We start from the raw sequence: 20060 nt of genomic DNA on the forward strand, positions 1-20060 counted from the left end.
GTGGTAGATTACCTGGGAAAATATGTCTGGAGATTTCTGCCTGCCTGATTTGGAGTCCAGTTGCCCTTTCCCTATGTGGTCTCTACTCACGTGTCTCAATTTTTATCCCCATTGCTTCAGTTTTTCCATAGTTTTTGGCTGCTTGGAGACACGTCCCCTTCTGTTTCTTTAGTACAATATAGCCACACTTCTCTTGTCGACTGGTTTTCATGCTTTTCTTTCTTTTCTTGTAGCCAGTGAAAAGAACAGAGAAGACATAGCCGTGATAGCCTTAAAGCAGCTCTTATTATTAAGTATGTAGACATGAGTATCATTCAGCTATTTTTTAGGGTTGCTATATTATCACTTGTGGAGTTGAGGAATCTAGGCATTTGAAGCTAATTTGAAGCAGAAAATTATATATTTCTTCTAGTTTATGTATATATATTTAGTAGATTCAGAGATTCCAAATCTCTGGAATGCATTATCTGTTCAGTAAATTTAATGTATAATTTTTTAAAAATATGATATGCATTTCATTTTTTTCCAAACTAAATATGCAAAAATGTGTCCTTTGATAACTCAGGAAGAATGAGATAAATCAAATTGTCAAATAAGCTTTGCAGTAAGAAAAATGGAAATTTTTTTTCAAGCCTCTCGTTATGTAGGTAAATGCAAAGGAGAATTTATTTGTATGAATGAAAGAGTGTTTTCATTGATTATGAATAAATCTCAGAACATAGCGTGACCCATATGCATTTATCTGTGGGAAACTTAACCTCACATCTCAATTTTTTTAACCATCATCCAACCATTTCCCCTCCCCCATTCAACCACTCTTAAAATTTAGTTACAGAATTTTTATGTTGCAGCTTTTGGAAGATGATAGTCATAGAATTTAAATAGTTTTGGAAGTCAGTGTGGGTTTAAAGAGTTTCTTAAAATAACCCCAGGAACATATGTATCTCTTAATTATGAACATTTGGGATGCATCAATAATTGATTCCTTCTTTTGAATGAAGTTTTTTTAAATTATAATTCAGAATTATCTCCAGAGCTCTAGTTTTCACTTTTCACTTATGTCACTAAGTCATTTAAATTGGTTGAAGAGAAAGCTGTTTTGACAAAATGAGTAACATTATATGCAGGAGATTGTTTTTTTCTTTTTTAGTTCACAGTTTCGTTTCCTGATTTTAAAAGAATTGTTAACTGTGTAAATAGAACATTTAGAAAGCAGAGGAAAAGTGCAAAATATCTGCAGTCTAAAGGAAAACGTCATTCTTACAGCATTTTATTTGTTCTTTAAATGTCCAAATGCAATGGCAAATGTTCTACAAGAGACTGAAGTTAAACCACTGAAATCACGCACATCTGAGAGTGAACACACGAGTTGTTTGTGTCATCAAGTGTGAACACATGAGTTGTTGTGTCATGCAATGAACATTTGTGTGACTGCTAGGCCCAGAACACTTTAATATTCTCTTTTTGTCAGACGTGAACATTGTTTTGTAAAATTATGGAAATGTTTTTATTCTGGATATAACCCTTTCCTGTTATTTGATTTGGAACATTATAGGCCATTTGGAAATAGACATATATATATAAAATGTTAAAATTCTAAAGTTTTAAATTTTATACATGTGAAAGAAGCCTCATTACTGGCACTTGTCTGAATTTCTAGGTTTAAATTTTGATGAGATGATTATTATACTAAGTGCCTTGAAAGGTATCTATACTTTGAATATCTAATAAATCTACTTTATACTCATACTTATTTCTTGGAAAAAATATTTCTTAGAAAAAATATAAGAATGAAAAAGTGATACAGTTTATTTTTCACCAAATCAAGTACTCGTTTGGCATCAGCGCAGAAGACATTGTGGGAGAAATTCAGCTGTAGGAGGAAGATGAAATAATCTGTGTCCGAAGTGGCTTGATGGTGTTACTTTAGTAAATTCTGGCCATGTGAAGAATTTTGAAATTAACCATTAGAGTTAGTAATCAAGTGAGGCTATAGTAATTGTGATTTTCTTTCCTTTTTTGCAAACATAAAATGGGTTTAAAATGTTACAAGTCCAGTGCCATACTTGGATTCTTTATTGTCCATGGTGGCAATAAAGATTGAAAATAGGGTCAGTTATCAAAAGAGCAGCACATTACATGTGGCAAGTCTGAAAGATTGGGGATTTACCAAATAAATTTGAAAAACTATATAAACTACCTAGTTCTTGAAAGCAGGTAAATTTTTAATACAGCTTGTCAAGGCTTTGAATGCAGAGCAGTTTTCCTATAAAACATCTTTCAGGCATCTGTCTTTCACTCAGAAGTCACCCTCGGACAAATGAATTAACCTAACAAATATATTCATCACCTACTCTGTGCCAGAGAATGATCTAGGCATTTGGGATATAAGTCTGTTCTGTTATAGAACTTACATTCTGATATCATCATAAATTTTTTTTTTTTTCGGTCTTTTTTGCTATTTCTTTGGGCCGCTTCTGCGGCACTTGGAGGTTCCCAGGCTAGGGGTTGAATCGGAGCTGTAGCTGCTTGCCTACGCCAGAGCCACAGCAACACGGGATCCGAGTCTGCAACCTACACCACAGCTCATGGCAACGCCGGATTATTAACCCACTGAGCAAGGGCAGGGTCCGAACCCGCAACCTCACGGTTCCTAGTCGGATTCGTTAACCACTGCGCTACAACGGGAACTCCAATAAATTTTTTCTTTAAACATGTGTAGTTATTTATAGATTAAGATATTCCTATTTGATAGGCAATGTAATTGGTTAACATGTTGAAATGTTTTTCCATTTTAGGAGGATTTTTTTTTTAATGTACTTTTTATTTTTTTATTTTTATTTTCTTTTTGTCTTTTTGCCATTTCTTGGGCCGCTCCCATGGCATATGGAGGTTCCCAGGCTGGGGGTCGAATCGGAGCTGTAGCCGCCTGCCTACTCCAGAGCCACAGCAACGCAGGATCCAAGCCGTGTCTGCAACCTACACCATAGCTCACGGCAACGCTGCATCGTTAACCCACTGAGCAAGGCAGGGATCGAACCCGCAACCTCATGGTTCCTAGTCGGATTTGTTAACCACTGAGCCACGACGGGAACTCCAGGGTATTTTATATTGATTAATGTAGTAAGTTTACCTTTCTCATGTCCACATGGCTGAATCGATGAGTTTATTTCTAATATTATTATATCTAAATCTAATATTTTATACATCTAAACTTATTCATAAAAGAAAAAAGTAGCATTTATGATTATTGCCGTTTCAGATGTTTAGTTCTTAAATATCAAAGGACCAAATCCCAGTTTGTGGATTGTCTGTACCTTTTTTGTACTTAGCCTTCTAGTCATTTCACTGAAAAGAAAACGGGAAAATTAGTCAGTTTAGCATTCATATATACCTACTCAAACTTACTAAAGAGTTGAAGCTAACCTCATCTAAATTACTCTGGGAGTTATTTCTAGATTTAATGTATTCATTATTGTATATTTAGAGTGGAGTTTACTGTAATTTATATCCCTTTCAGATTTATAAACATTTTCTTGAAGTATTTTTAAAGTATAATAGTTTTAATTAACACTGTATTTTTGAACATGTATTTATATCTGAGTCTTTTGATAGCATAAAATATCTGAATAATTTTTTTGCTGTTAATTAAGAAAGGCTTTGACCAGTTTAGTATCTTGTGTTTTACCACTTGCATTGTAGTTGGGGTGATTTAACTATTCAAATATAGAGATTCCTAGCAAATAAAATGTTTGATCAGACTGTAAAGACACAGAGATGATTATTCTAGCTGAAAACTGAAGATTCCTTGTTAAAATCTAACACTTTAAAAAACATTTGGGGAGTTCCTGTCGTGGCACAACAGAAACAAATCTGACTAGGAACCATGAGGTTTCAGGTTCCATCCCTGACCTCGCTCACTGAATTGAGGATCTGGTGTTGCCATGAGCTGTGGTGTAGGTCAGATCAGCATTGCTGTGACTGTGGCGAAGGCCAGCAGATATAGTTTCAATTAGACCTCTAGCCTGGGAACCTCCATGTGCCACAAGTGCAGCCCTAAAAAGCAAAACAAACAAACACTTGGAATTCTACCTCCAAATTAGTGTAATTTTCAATATCAGAAACAACTGAGCAAAAGTTATGTGTTTAATAAGAGTTTGGCCATTTCTTACATAAAGTGGATTCAGTTTCATTTGCGCTCTGACTAATCAGGAAGTATTTGTTTTTTATTTGAAATTAAGTTCAAGAGGTGTAATCAATAAAAACAAAAACTTTAAATCTTGCATTTGAATAAAGATAAACTCTACCTCCCTTCCTTATACTAACACCGTATGCTTCTCAAAATTTTTTTGCTGCAACATAGTATAGCTTTTTTCCTCCCATCGAATAGATTTCTAGTACTACATACTACATGTTCTCTTGCTGGGGAAAAAGCTAAGAGTAGCTTTTTAATAATATCTTATGGAATTGCATTCCTTACAAGCATTTTCTTTCACTATAATCACCTATAGCTGTAAAACAGCATAAATTATAAAATCATGTTTAAAAAAATCTATGCTATGTTTGGAAAACAAGGAAGTTTTTCAAGCAGGCCTGGCTGAGCAGCTTACTCTAGTAGGAACACTAATTGTTCCTTCCACCCTTTGCAAAGTCACTTAACCTTTCTAATCTGCATTGTTAAAGTCACTGCCTTTTGGTGGCTCAACCAGATGTTTTGGTCGGGAGATTGGCTGATGGTTTATAGGACTCAGGGTCAACCCTTGCAGAAATCTTCAGGTGTGGCAAGAATGGTGTCCGTCCTGTTCTCAGATTTTCATCTGGTCTCTGGAGACCCGTGGCCAGAAAGTTGCTTAATTACTTCAGTACCTCTGAGGTGGCAGTTTTGGTCAGTCACCTTGAAAAGTAGATATTGGATAGAATGTATGTAATAACAGTAGATAGAAAGTATGTGGAAAGTGTGCATTGTTTGATCGTCTACTTTATTGAGAAAACTTTTTTTTTTCCACTTGAAAAAAATCTTACCTTGTTAGCCACACCATCTTCATTGGCCTTAATCCTTATATGCTCAACCACTAAATTCTGTTTTACCACTTGCTGCTGGGATAGTAGATATTAAGTCAACCGGTAACTAGTTATTGTGCTCAAGGATGCCGTACACATTTTAGTTCCACTTTTTACTTGTGTGCACTTATCAATGGAAGTAAGTAAAACAGTCCTGCTCATTCCCTGAATTAGTCCTTGTATGTTAGACACCTCAAAAATTGTGTGCTTAGCCCTTTGTATTTTTTAGAGCACGTAGCTTTGTTATTTGTTTGTGGATATGATTAACCTCCCTCCTTGGCTTAAACATGTTCAGTCTGTTTTAGAAAGAGTTCGGTAGGAAATTTGCTGTTGAGTCAGTATGAATTTATCATGACTTTTGAAAAAAAAATTACTGCTTAGAGTACATTTCCCACAAGATGATAGAGTAGCATCTTTATATGGAAGACAAACACTTTTTACAAATTTGGTAGTTTACTAACTGCTAAATTAGGTGTTGAGCTCAAAATGTTATAAATAAACCTGAATCAAAGGTTAAGAATGATTCAAAAGTTTAAGAATGGGGCCCAGGATTCTCTTTAAACTGTCCCAGGGTGATTTTGACACAGCCAGTCAAGTGCTAAGAAATGACTTCCGTAATTTACTATCAAAGAGTAAACATAGCTCTGGGAAAAATAAAATCCTGGGTGTTTTCATAGTTAAAAGGCTAGGTATGCTTTTCAGGATGATACATTTTTAATGAACATAATTTTACTTACCACAGCAAAAAAACCGAACCCCGCTTTGTCCTCTTCTTGTGAAGCATTTGGGGAAGCCCTTTACATTTCTCATGGTGGTATTTGATCTGTAATTTTTAGCACCTTGATGAAATCATGAAGTTCAGAGACCAAGCGTCTACAGAGAACAGAAAGTGTGTTCATTTCACTTGCTTTCTGTGTTGCTGATACACTGCCAGGCACCTCGTGAGCATTTTATTTAGTGATTCTTCAGAGATGAAGGCTGTGGTGAAGCTTGGCATCCGGTATATGAGGCCAGGCCTGTCTGGGAATGGCAGGACTTCAGCTGTGCATCCCACCAATGTCTTCATTCTTCTGTGGCTGGCAGAGGGGCCCCTTCTGGAAAAGCTGCTCCCCGTTAAAGCAGCACTTGATCATCACTTAAGTGTTTGTATCCATTGTGAATACGCTCTGAACTTTTAAACCTGGTTTGTACAATTGCGTGTTTTTCCGAATGCTTTTTAATCCATCAGTAAATGCTCATAATAAATGCTTAGCTTCATAAAAAAAAGGTGAATTTACATGAAGTCTGTTCTTTGGCTAGTATGAAGTGCTCCTCTGTGTCCAAGATCATGATGATCCGGCCATTGATGTATGTAAGAAGCTTCTTGGAAAATATCCAAATGTCGATGCTAGATTGTTCATAGGTAAGTAGCAAGTTTTACAGTACCTTTTTTGCCTTAACATATTAAGAATCAGTCATCGTCTTTGCATTAAACTACAGATTGGGGTGTCAGGCACCCAGCGAAGTACCTAGCGTGTTTGCTTTATACGTGTTTGTTAGATGTAGTGTAACATGTAGTGTTGGATGTAGATTTTGTCCTTTGAAGAAAACGTAAGTTATAAAAACGAAGTGTTTTTTTTTTCATATCTGGGATTAACAAAATTATCCTAAATTATCTTTTTATCATCAATCAGACAGGAACATCTATTATTTTTATTTTTTAATAATTTTAATCTGTGGCCTTTTCCGTGTCTTGTTATAGACTATAATTGGGAATGAGTGATGGAATTCATCTTTGTAACATGGCAAAAAGAACATTTTTCCAAAAGCCTACGGGCTTATTCTAAAGACTTGTTGGGAGTTCCCGTCATGGCTCAGTGGTTAACGAATCTGACTAGGAACCGTGAGGTTGCGGGTTCGATCCCTGGCCTTGCTCAGGCCTTGCCCAATTCTTGTTTGATCCCTGGCCTTGCCCGATTCTTGGGTTAAGAATCCGGCATTGCCATGAGCTGTGGGGTTGGTTGCAGACGCGGCTCGGATCCCGCGTTGCTGTGGCTCTGGCATAGGCCGGTGGCTATGGCTCCCATTAGACCCCTCACCTGGGAACCTCCATGTGCCACAGGAGCATTCCCAGAAAAGGCAAAAAGACGAAATAAATAAATAAATAAATAAATAAATAAAGACAGACTTGTTGGAGATGTGTTTGCTATTAAATATTCATTTATATTTACTACTAATGCAAGCACTTAGGAATTAGAAAGCTGAAACTAATACATTTTCAAAGATAAATGATGTAATTTTCTTTTTGAGAAAGAACAGTTTTTCCTAAATATATTATTATGCATAATAAGAAACATGAAACATAATGTTAAAGTATGTTTGTTTAAATTATTAAATACCCAGGTATTTTTCACTTCTGTCTACTATGTATAATAGAAAATATTTTCAGTGTTGCACAAATCTTTGACTGCTGTATTTTTAAATTTTTAGGTGGCAAAAAGGTTGGCATTAATCCTAAAATTAATAATTTAATGCCAGGATATGAAGTTGCAAAGTATGATCTTATATGGATTTGTGATAGTGGAATAAGAGGTGAGGCTTTTCTTATTTATTTTATAAAACTACTCATTTAATGATAAAATGCCCAAAGCAGTCTGAAAATAAATTTAATCAACCCTATTTGTTTGCCTCATAAAGTAATTCATTTTACTGTTATTTCATGGTAATATAGCAAGTTATACTGACTAAGATTTTAAGTTTTTTATGCCAACCTAGACTGTTACATGTATGAAAATGTATTCATTTTGAAGAGAAAATTCCAACTCTTAAAGAAATTTGTCATGGTCTGTTACACAGTCTGTGAGCTTTCTCGTAGTTGTAAATTTTTCCTTATCCATGTGACATTTAACTTTTATTTTAATCTCTTTGTGACATGCACAATATACTGTTTCATGCCAAAGGACAGAAGTTAATAGGTGCCTGTTTGGAGTTCCCTGGTGGCTCAGTGGGTTAAAGACTCAGCATTGTCACTGCAGTGGCTCAGGTCGCCGTTGGGGCTCGGGTTCCATCCCTGGCACCAAAATTTCCATATGCCGCAGGTGCAGCCAAAGGGAAAAAAAAAGTGTAAATTTTACTACAATTATATGCATTTATTAGAATATATTTATATCATTTTACTTAGGCTGATTGTAGCAGGAGGCCTTATGTATAGAAAGTATCATTTGTATTTTTGCATTTTTAAGCATGTATACTTGTAATAATTTCAGTGTTCTGTGACATTTTTTATATTCTAATTGCCTCACATTTCTCAGCCTCAACACTTTTGAGCTGGGTTATTCTTTATTGTTGGGCCATCCCGTGGGATGCTTAGCAGCATCCCTGGCCTCTACCCACTAGATGTAGTAGTGCCCTTCCCCTAGTTGTGACAATCACAGCTGTCTCTAGATGTTGCCAAATGTCCCCTGCAGGGTAGCAGTTGAGAGCCACTGCCCAGACTACGTATGTGTGTTCAAGGTCCAAATACACTTTTTTTGTTTTTTTTTGTTTTTTTTTGTTTTTCTGGCCTTTTTAGGGCCGCACCTGTGGCATATAGAGGTTCCCAGGCCAGGGGTCCAATTGGAGCTGTAGCTGCCAGCCTACACCAAAGCCACAGCAACGCAGGATCCGAGCCGCGTCCGCAACCTACCCCACAGCTCACAGCAATGCTGGATCCTTAACCTACTAAGCAAGGCCAGGGATCAAACCTGCAACCTCATGGTTCCTAGTCGGATTCATTGACCACTGAGCCACTACCGGAACTCCTCCAAATACACTTCTGTACAATAGATTTAGTCCTTAAATACTTGAAGGAAATAAAAATGAAGTCGGGTAAAAGGATATGAGGTTTTGGCTGTATGAAAAGGGGACAGTGATTTAAATTTTGCCCGCCTAAAATGTGCACAGCTGAAAATTGATGGTAAGCATGACACACCTGATTTTTAGATCATTGCAGATCTATCAATTCACAGCCAGAGACTATGTTCCTTTTTCATGTGTCCTATCTTAAATTTCTTACTGTCGTCCATTTGCTGTGTTTTCAGTGTACAGACCTCTGTCATGTGTAATTCTTAATTCAGTTCACGTTGACAGTTGTAAGAGACAGAATGTCTCATCTCCTCTAAGAAAGAGGAGGCTCATTTCCTCTAGTTGGAAGCGAGGAGCCAGGATGACCTCTGAGGTCCTTTGGCCTCTGCTCCTGTACCTTTTCCACTAGAACACGTTGTCCGTAATTCCAGTTTGGAGGTTCTGCAACAGGGCCTGTTGACGTTTTCAAGGTAGACCCTGTCTCTGGTACCTCTCAGGTCTATAGCAGCAAATGTTGAGAATAAATCCTCGATCATAAATTAGCCTTTTTTGAAATTTTCTATCCTACACAGAAAGGTGATTGAGATTCATTTTATTAGATCCAAATATAGAGAATGACTTGATTATGAATTTAAGAATTCATGGGAGTTCCCGTCATGGCTCCATGGTTAACAAACCCAACTAGTATCCATGAGGACACAGGTTCGATCCCTGACCAGTGGGTTAAAGATCTGGCATTGCCGTGAGCTGTGGTTTAGGTCTCAGATGTGGCTCAGATCCCAGTTGCTGTGGCTGTGGTGTAGGCCAGCAGCTATAGCTCCGACTCAACCCCTAGCCTGGGAACTTCCATATACTGTGAGTGCAGCCCTTAAAAGACAAGAGACAAAAAAAGAATAATTTAAGCATTCACGATGTGTATTTTACATTAGTGGACATTTTACTAAAAAGGAATTTTTTCCTTTCTCCCTCTGTACTTTTTTTTTTTTCTTTCATATCATAGTGATTCCAGACACACTCACAGACATGGTTAACCAGATGACAGAGAAAGTGGGCCTGGTCCACGGGCTGCCATATGTAGCAGACAGACAGGGCTTTGCCGCCACATTAGAACAGGTAAGTGCAATGGTCATAAATAATACTCTCAATATTCTCGGTGTCAGATCCCTCGTCTCCCAGACGCTCAAGACGGCGCTAAGCGTTGGGATCAGCCACCTGCAGTTAACTGTATTAAGTCCGAGGTAACTTCTGCATCCCGGCAGTTGAGAGTAGCTGTTTTCATTGGTGGAGAAATGCCTGGGCCCCTGGAATCACTCACAGGTCAACTTGCTGTGCTCTGGCAGTGAACACGTGTGCCCCGAAACATCTCATGGTTTTATTACCAGCTGAGCACAGAGTATTCTTTTTCCTTAGAGTCTTTGCTTTCAGTTCTAGAGTTCAGTTCCAGACTATTACATAAAACTGCATGTTACATAGTTCTTTCAAAGATCTAGTCTGAGGAGTTCCCGTCGTGGCACATCGGAAACGAATCTGACTAGGATTCATGGGGATGCAGGTTCGATCCCTGGCCTCGCTCAGTGCGTTAGGGATCCGGCGTTGCCGTGAGCTGTGGTTTAGGTTGCAGATGCAGCTTGGATCTGGTGTGGCTGTGGCTGTGGTGTAGGCGGGCAGGTACAGCTCCGATTCCACTCTGAACCTGGGAACCTCCATATGCTGAGGGTGAGGCCCTAAAAAGCAAATAAATAAATAAAAAACCACTCCCAGAACCCTATCAATTTGAGCAAGTTTCTGTTTTTAAAAACTAAGATTGTTTTTGTTTTAGCGTTTTAGCACTAGGATTTTTTTGTTCTATGTAACTTCTAAAAAACCAAGTTGAGAGAGTACTCAAAATAATTTGTCTTATTTTTGTCACTTCATAAACGTATCCCCATATTATTCATAATTTTTCAATAAAAGCAATTTGTATGGTTCTATCATAGTCTATCATATGTATATCCTATATTTAACCATCCCTATATGGTTAAACATTTAGAAGGAACCACTTGTCTTTGTGTTACAAGGGAGGAATATACCGTCTCTGTCACCAAGTGTACCAACTTGCGTTTGAGCATACTTCATTTATATTTTTTTGACTTGCACTCATCTGGGGGGGTAAAGGTACATTGTAGAAACTTCTTTTTAACCTTTGGCAATTTGAATCATGAGGTCTTTCTTAATATTGCCTATGAGTATATTTGCCTGCTGCAAGCAATCATTAGTCTTAAATACCAAAGTTTTTATTTAGTAAATAAACTCTGGGTTTACTTTAAAATAAGTAACTTTTATTCTTATGTGCCACATGGTGGTTTTGTTTTGGAAATATACAACTTGATTTCTGTATCCAACTGTGATTTGTATGATTTATTGCTGGGCACTCTGCCATACGTAGAATGCATGGAGTTAGGCCGGAGGAATCATTCCACGCTGTAAAGAAATCCTGGGAGCCTCAACACAGTAACCTGGTCTTACCTCATTCTTAAAACCTCACCTAATAACTGCTTAAGGTTTTAACATGGGTGCCTCTGGTTTTACAAATTTGGTTTAATTTAATCCCATAGACACTGGGGCTTCATTCCAGTCTGGACTTAATGCAAGTTAGGTAGCAGGAGTCACATTCTTAATCACCTCTGCTAATTATCGTTTTCAATACTGTGTATGTGACTTCTGCCATTGAGAAAGATCACTGCTTTCTATTTCAAGCCGCTGTCACTCTCCATATCTGTGTGTGCCTCCAGTGCACATTCAGCCAACCGTGAATCAAAAATATTTGGGAAATGCCAGAAAGTTACAAAAAGCAAAATGTGAATTTGCTATCAGTCAGCCACTGTTTACTTTATTACTTGCATTAAATTTACAATTCTTTACATTGCATTTACCTTGTATTTACAACGCTGTACATAGCCTTTACATTGTATTTACAACTCTTTACATAGAATTTGCAGAGAGGACTTAAAGTATACTGGAGGGTGTGTGTAGATTATATGCAAATAGTGCGCCTTTACACATAAAGGACTTGAGCATCTACACAGGTTTTGGTGTGGGGCTCCTGGATCCAGTCCCCCTCAGATAACAGAGATAACTAATTAGAAAAGGCAGCATATCTAAGATATAAATAATAAATACGGGTTTTGTGTAATAAGTTGGGTGATGACCATTTTATTCTACCATTAGTTTAGCGGCTTGCATGCTTTCTGACTTCAAAGCACATCTAAGGAAAGGGCAGTAAAAAGGAGCACAGAATTTTAATATCCATGCTGTTGATGAAAAATACATTAAAAATAGTGAAATTGGTAAGGAACTCAGTGACTCAAGGACAAGAAGCATCTAGCTGTAAAAGGACACAAAAAAAGGAATTCAGAAATAGGATTGTTCCATAGGTTGCTAGACCTGTAACTTGTGTGTATGTATGTGTGCACATGTGTGTGGATATAAGCACGCACACACACACGTATATACATACGTATGTACACCTGTATAAGGAGATGTGTGTGTGTTTACATGAACATTCTGAAAGCCGGACACATTAAATATTCATATTTTATATGTCAATGATTTTTTTCCCTGTCTTGTTTTAGTCCAAATTAAGTTTTACTTTGATAAATCATGAAATCTAGGAGTTTTAAAGAAGACTATTTGAGACTAAAATATATTTTTCCCTCCTAGAAGTAAATACTTTGTAGCAATGATAGCAACAGCAGTGGGTGGTCAGATAAGAAAGTTCTACTTGTTATGAACATTATTTTAAATTACTTTTGATTCAGGTAGTTTACGCAACAGTAATAGAATATTCACCCAGTCATACTGAAATTCATTAGGAAAAAGAATTTATGCTTATAAATTATACTTTTAACTTAAAATTCTATTCTAATTGTATACATTTGTTTTTGTTTTGGCAGGTGTATTTTGGAACCTCTCATCCAAGGTCCTATATCTCTGCCAATGTAACTGGTTTCAAATGTGTGACGGGAATGTCTTGTTTAATGAGAAAGGATGTATTAGATCAAGCAGGAGGGCTTATAGCTTTTGCTCAATACATTGCTGAAGATTACTTTATGGCTAAAGCAATAGCTGACCGGTAAGAAAACTAGGCTGTAGTATTTTTGGTTCCTTATTCCTGCTGGTTTATTCTGTTTGTTAAACCCATGGATTAAGAGCTATTTTAGTTTTTGCTAGTGAGTCTAGCATAATTTAAAAGTTTTAGAAAGTAATTCTTCTTACTCGGATATGTACTAATGAAACAAATATTTTAATTTCTCTATATTTTTCAGATTAATGGGGTTTGAAGTGATTAAAATTCAAATTGTTGAATTTTAATTATTATGGATATACATTTTTACATGTTTTAGGAAAATTAAAAATCAGTGCAGTCATAAGCCAGTGGTTGAAAACTTAAGGGTATGATATCAGATTTTTTAATTTCTCAGTAGATTATTTGATACTTTGCTCGGAAGCCACCCAGTGATTCAGCTGACTGACTTAATAACATCTCTCTATCACAAAATGATGTTCATTTGCTTTTTTAAAGGAGGTCATTTCCTTGTGTGATAATTTACTGAAAAGATGCAGTCTTAAAAATTGAAATGTTTTTAAATTTTTCTCCTGATGGTGTTCATGGGGGCCATGATTTCATAGTGTTTCCCATGAGATACAGAATATAACCTTTTGTTTACATTTCTTCTTGAATATCCACACACACATGCCCCTCTCCCTGCCTTTTTTTGGTTAATTGTTCAGAGACTAAACAGTTAAATGCAGAACCCACTCCATTTAATACTTGCAAAAAGTCTGTATTTTAAGTTTATTAAACTGTGAACTGAGGAGTTGTAGTTCCTTCCAGTTCAAGCGATTCTGTCATGGGCCTCGGAAATGGCTAAAACCTGTAAGTATAATACATCCTACGCAGGGTGCTATTCTGGGACAAGCTTACCCTGAACACTGGCAGTTGTTCACTTTTTTAATATTTTTAAAATTAAAGAACAGTTGATTTACAGTATTAGTTTTAGGTGTACAACATAGTGATTCAATATTTTTATAGATTAAACACCATTTAAAGTTAAAACAAAATAATGACTGTATTTCCCTGTGCTGTATCCTTGTTGCTTATTTATTTTATCCATAGTAGTTTGTATCTTTTCATCACTATCCCTATTTTGCCTCTCCCTCTCCTCACTGGTAACCACCAGTTCTCTAAATCTGTGAGTCAGTTTCTTTTTTGTTTAGTCATTCATTTGTTTTATTTTTCAGAGTCCACCTCTGAATATTGGTGGAAGTAATAATGGAATATTTGTCTTTGTTTCACTTATTCCACTAAGCATAATACCCTCTGGATCCAGCCACATTGTTTCAAATGGCAGGATTTCATTCTTTTTTATGGCTGAGTAATATTCCATTCAGTATATATACCACATCTTCTTTATTCATTCCTCTGTTGATAGAGGTTGCTTCTATATCTTGGCTCTTGTAAATAGTGCTGCTTACACTTTATGTGATGAATAACTACAAAATCAATCATGTTTGCATGTGTTCATCATCATAGCTCATTTAACGATTGTTTTAATTTTCAGAGGCTGGAGGTTTGCCATGTCCACTCAAGTTGCAATGCAAAACTCCGGTTCATATTCGATTTCTCAATTTCAATCCAGAATGATCAGGTAAATCAACTGGTTTCCTCTTTTTTTTTTTTTTTTTAAATATACTTTATTGAAAGAAAAGGAGGGGGGAGTAATTTTTACATGGTCTTAACTTGTTTAAAAAAAAAAAAAAAACCTAAAAATCTGATTTGTTAATTTCAGAAAAGAGGGGTTAACTTCTTTATTAAAATAAATTTAATGTTTGAATATATTTCCTTTTCTATATAACACTGAAAGTGTTCAAAAAAGAGATGTTGAGACTGAATTTTTTTATATGCTTTTCTCATTTTCTATGCTTTGAATTTTATGATTTTTATTCGTCAGAGTGTAGACCATACAATTTTTTTTTTTTTAACTTTTTTAGGGCCGTACCTGAGGCATGTGGAAGTTCCCAGGCTAGTGATTGAATTGGAGCTACAGCTGCTGGCCTACACCACAGCCACAGCAACTGGGGATCCGAGCTGCATCTGTGACCTACACCACAGCTCTCTGCAATCCCAGATCCTTAATCTACTGAGCAGGGCCAGGGATCAAACCTGCATCCTTTTGGATACTAGTCAGATTCGTTTCCCATTAGCCATGGCAGGAACTCGATATACAAATGTATTGATAGACTTTTGAGTTACTAACTAAAAATAGAAAAGATATTCACTAAATTCTCTCTAAAGATTATATAAAAGACCTTTATATAACAGGTGAAATGCTGATCATTGTGAGAAAAAATTGATAGTTTTTTACCTAGGCTGTTACTTAAAAGAAAATCCTTTTTTTTTTCTTTTTTTTTTTTTTAAGGTGGACCAAATTGAGAATTAACATGCTTCCTGCTACAATAATTTGTGAGCCAATTTCAGAATGCTTCGTTGCCAGTTTAATTATTGGATGGGCAGCCCACCATGTATTTAGATGGGATATTATGGTATTTTTCATGTGTCATTGCCTGGCGTGGTTTATATTTGACTACATTCAACTCAGGGGTGTCCAGGTATGTGGACAGACACAAAAAGGCTGGCAGTCTTTGGTTGGAACTAAAACGCTTTTGATTTAGAAAACGTTGAAAAAAATCCATCTGAGCCATTCTTTAGCTTCCCAGTGAAGGTTAAAATCAGGTTTAAGCATTACTTTCCTTAGTGGAATGTGGACACAAAAACGGAACTTGATTTTCAACTTTCAGTTGGTTATACAATCACTTTTTATTAAGGAGCCAGAAAAATGGTATTAGCAAATCAATAAGTCTTGCAACTAAGCATATGTTAGGATAGCCATTATTTTAATGCTGCTTCTACTCCTAATTAATATTTTCTTAATCATTAGCGCGTGATGGTTAAGTCATCTAAAGAAGGAGACTTTCAAAAGCACACATTCTGACATCAGGCAGCCTCAGTTTTACAAAGGACCAGTGGTTACGTTCTGGAAGAAATTATGCTTCTTCTATTACAGTTTTCTCATCTGTAAAATGTGCATGATTATAATTCCTACCCATGCAGTTGTTAAGATGATCCAAAGGACAAATCCATTAGTTAGCATGGTCCGAGTCAAACAAATTGATGCAGTATAATTAATATTATATTTGCCAGGATTAAGCTTTCTAAACACTAAAAAAAACCAAATATTTTATTCTATTTTCAACTTTCCATCTGTGTAAATATAATTGGGAGATCTAATGTGGGTATTACATATGTTATTATTTTTTTAAGCATATACAAATGTTCTGTGGCTTCATGTTGTGCTAGAATGAAATGTAAAGATGATTCAAATTATACTGCCGGTTTTCTTAATTTACATTGGTGTGTTAAAAAAAAAAAAAGGAGACTCGATTTTATATACGGTATAAAAGTGAAACACAGAGTTCTCTTGTAGCAGAGCAGGTTAAGGATCTACCATTGTCAGTGCAGCCGCTCTGGTCACTCCTGTGGCAAGGGGTCCATCCCTGACCCAGAAACTTCCCCCTGAAATAAATAAATAAAATAAAATTAATAAGTAAATAAAAATCAAGGTGAAACTGAAGAATTTCATTTTGTTTTAACTGTGCCTTTGGTCTGGCAGTAAAATAATTTTTCGTTTTTTAAAAAATTCCTAGGGCGGCGCACTGTGTTTTTCAAAACTTGATTACGCGGTCGCTTGGTTCATCCGTGAATCCATGACAATATACATTTTTTTGTCGGCGTTATGGGACCCTACAATAAGCTGGAGAACTGGCCGCTACAGACTGCGCTGTGGAGGCACAGCCGAGGAGATCCTGGATGTATAACTGCAACTCTGTGACTGTACATAAAGGAAAAAAGAGAAGTATTATAAATTATGTTTATATAAATGCTTTTAAAAAATCTACCTTCAGTAGTTTTATCACATGTATGTTTTGGTATCTGTTCTTTAATTTATTTTGCATGGCACTTGCATCCGTGAAAAGGAGGAAAAAAAAAAAAAAAAAACACATCCGTAGTCTTGGCCAAATGGTTATAGTTTATTTTGTGGAAGTAGAGAATCAAGAGAATTGGTTCTAGGAACCTGGGTTCAGTTTTTGTTGTTGTTTGTTTGTTTTTTTTAAAAATACATACATACATAAATATATATGTATATGAATGTTCTGCAACAAACACTATGACAGTATCCTTCAGTAGAGAAAGTTTCTTCTTGGTGAGTACACTCTTTTGGATCATGTGTGGGGTGGCCGCAGCTTTGCATAGGGGGTTAGAAAAGACTAGAAGGTAATCCCTTTGCATGTCTAAAGTAAGAGGTTATTATGCAGCCAACAGCCCGAGGGATGTACCAACTGAGAAACTTTTTCATGCTTTATGCCTACCTCTTGTAGTCGTTGCAGAGCAAATATAAATTGTAATATGGTAGCTAGCTAGGCCTTGCAAAAACAAATGGAAAAACTTTACAGAGAATAATAATAACAAGAGAGCTGGAGTCTAGTATTTATATGAATCTGTGAGAAATATTTTTTTGGTCTCACTGCAATGAACCAAAAGTGATTGAGTTTGGTTTTTAATGGTAGCCATGTCTTAAAGGCATCTTTTTGACCAACTCTTGTTGGTTCTGTCTTGAACCATTGTTAATCACTGTGCTGGTAAATCTTTCCTTCCCTGCTTTTCACCTGACCCACCCCCGTCTTTCCTTAACGTTCTTGGGGGGTGGTTATTTTAGTGTGAGTGGATGTTTTGATAGTTGTGAGGAAAATTGCATTTCAGACACATTTCACACATGAGCTATTTTCTTACACAGTATGTCTTATTGTTAAAAAAAAAGAATGTAATTTCATGATACAGGTATTTAATATCTTTTTTAAGTAAATAAATATTCTAGCCATCAATAAATAAATTGCAGTAGAGTATTAGGAGGGGACAGGCTGAGTTTTACTCTTCAGATTAATCAGTATCAAACTAAGTCTACTGTGTGTGTTTTTTTTTTTTTTTTTTTAATTTACGGTTAGTCTAGTCTTATTTAAACTGGACTTTTGTTTCCAGTTTGTATGACAAAATAGACTAGATCAGTGCTGGTTGTACATGCATGCTGTGTTTCTCTTCTCTTCCATCATGCCGCTAAACTTGCTTGTCAGGTTGTGCTTATCTTGTGGTGAACTGGACTTGTTTTTGTTTAAAAAAAAAAACAGGCAAACATGTAAAGGACAGTGCATAAGCCTTTCTTTCTTTCTTTTTTTTTTTTTTTATTTTTGCCTTTTTTTCGGTAGCCGACTTTTTGCTTTTTCTTCAGGATTGGATGGCATGTTGTCCATATGAACGCCTCCCGCAGGGCTGACACTGGCCACATGGCAGCTTTAGACTCTTTAAGTTCCTCCAGTTTCCATGTCCAAGCCTGATGTGTCACATATTAGCCATAACTACGTATTTATTATTATTATTTTTTTTGATGAACACTCTTTCACCTCACTGAGCCAATTTCATTTAATTGTCCAGTAAGTATCTGCATGGTTGAAATCATGGTATATCTGTGAATGTGTATATGCAGCCTATACACACAATATACAAGCTTTCTCTGGGCCAAACTGCTTTATTCACTTTTTTTTCTTTTTTTCTTTTTTTTTTTTTTTTTTGTTCCTTTCTCTTCTTTGCCTTATGATGAATTTGTTTGAAGGGCATTTTCTTCAGAACAAAGGCTTTGATGCATATTCCTTTCTGCGTGAAACGGGGGTAGTATTGTTCCCTGAGGAAAACTGCACAGTGAAAACCGGTCTAGTTGTGACCCACTCTGTGTTTAAGTTTTTTTTTTTTTTTAAGTCACTATCACACAAACTGAATTTTGCTGACCATGTTTGTAATCTGTTGGTTTGTCTTAACGAAGTTTGGTTGATGCCATCCTTTGCACTGCTGAAGTGAAATCTTGCTTATTAATTACTTAGCTATTTGCCGATCCCGGTATGGGCAGTGTAGCCACAAAACCAAAATGGCTGGACAGACTTCTTGTGTTTGTAAATATAAAAAAATGACTGTTCTGTATATGTGTTTTTTATGTGATAGTGGAGTATTTCCTTCAAGTGAAGCTTCACTGAAGGAGACAGTGATGTTTTTTGTTTAGCAAGTTTAGAGTGATGATACAACTGTAAGAAATAATATAAATGTTGAAGAAAGCATCACAACAGAACTGTAGGAGTCCCAATTTAATAAACCATCCCCCCCCAAAAAAAAAAAAAAACCAAGTGTCTAGAATATACCATGTTTATTATTTAAAATCATTGTCTTAAGTTTTTTGTTCAAAAAATAAAAATTTGAATACAATCAAAACATTAGCAATACTGTGTTTTTGTCTCCTGTCTTTCCTTTCATTTTATATTGTTATAAGTAATCTAACATGTTCCACCATTCACATCAGAATTATCTGAAGGAATTCCCGTTGCGACTCAACAAAAACGAATCTGACTAACATCCATGAGGACACAGGTTGGATCCCAGGCCTCGCTCAGCAGGTTAAGGATCCAGCATTGCCATGAGCTGTGGTGCAGGTCGCAGATGTGGCTCAGATCTGCTAGTGCTGTGGTTGTGGCATAGGCCAGTGACTATAGCTCCAATTCAACCCCTAGCCTGGGAATCTCCATGTGCTTTGGGTGTGGCCCTAAAAATACCAAAAAAAAAAAAAAATTATCTGAAGACATCTGTAGTGTTAATTTTGAAATCTTCCCTTTACCTGTGCTACATAAGGTGAGACTTAGGACTTAAAGCCAGGCTTTTTTTATGTTGGTTGCCTGGTAGACTCACCTGAAGAACTTCTTTAAAAATGCAGGTGCCTGGGCCCTGTCCACAGAAAGTATGGTTTAATTTTTCTGGATGGGGGCCTGAGCACTGCTCTTTGTCCTCTGCAGGCAGACTTGAGAAGCACTGGCCCATCATAACATTTAGAAAAGACTCTGTGGTCCTTTAGTCCCTTCCCTCCTGTGCTTCCAATCTAAATACAACCTTTGTGATCCTAGCAGTCCAACAACCAGGAAAGGCAGACCCAAGGAAAAGTGTGGAATGGGAGTTCCCGTCGTGGTACAGCGGAAATGAATCCGACTAG

General features: G+C 36.5%; 1 protein-coding gene across 2 annotated transcripts in view; it reads left to right on the top strand.

The window, feature by feature from the left end:
* UGCG (UDP-glucose ceramide glucosyltransferase) overlaps nucleotides 1–19291 on the top strand; it is a 39211-nt gene extending 19920 nt beyond the window's left edge. The window contains exons 3-9 of one of the 2 annotated variants that reach the window (XM_001925267.8): nucleotides 6361–6463; nucleotides 7531–7632; nucleotides 9884–9996; nucleotides 12816–12994; nucleotides 14484–14570; nucleotides 15342–15531; nucleotides 16627–19291. In XM_001925267.8, the coding sequence (XP_001925302.2) occupies nucleotides 6361–6463; nucleotides 7531–7632; nucleotides 9884–9996; nucleotides 12816–12994; nucleotides 14484–14570; nucleotides 15342–15531; nucleotides 16627–16797 (945 nt within the window). In that variant the 3' untranslated portion in view covers nucleotides 16798–19291. The remainder of the gene's footprint in view (nucleotides 1–6360; nucleotides 6464–7530; nucleotides 7633–9883; nucleotides 9997–12815; nucleotides 12995–14483; nucleotides 14571–15341; nucleotides 15532–16626) is intronic. The other variant, XM_021067532.2, reaches the window with a different exon arrangement.
* The last annotated feature ends 769 nt before the right edge of the window (nucleotides 19292–20060 follow it).

This window comes from Sus scrofa, chromosome 1 (genome assembly GCF_054392235.1).
Source record: "Sus scrofa isolate SSC_HxYL_T2T_F1_AM1 chromosome 1, Sscrofa_HxYL_maternal_Yorkshire_Landrace_v2.0, whole genome shotgun sequence".
In the NCBI taxonomy this organism is placed as follows: domain Eukaryota; kingdom Metazoa; phylum Chordata; class Mammalia; order Artiodactyla; family Suidae; genus Sus; species Sus scrofa.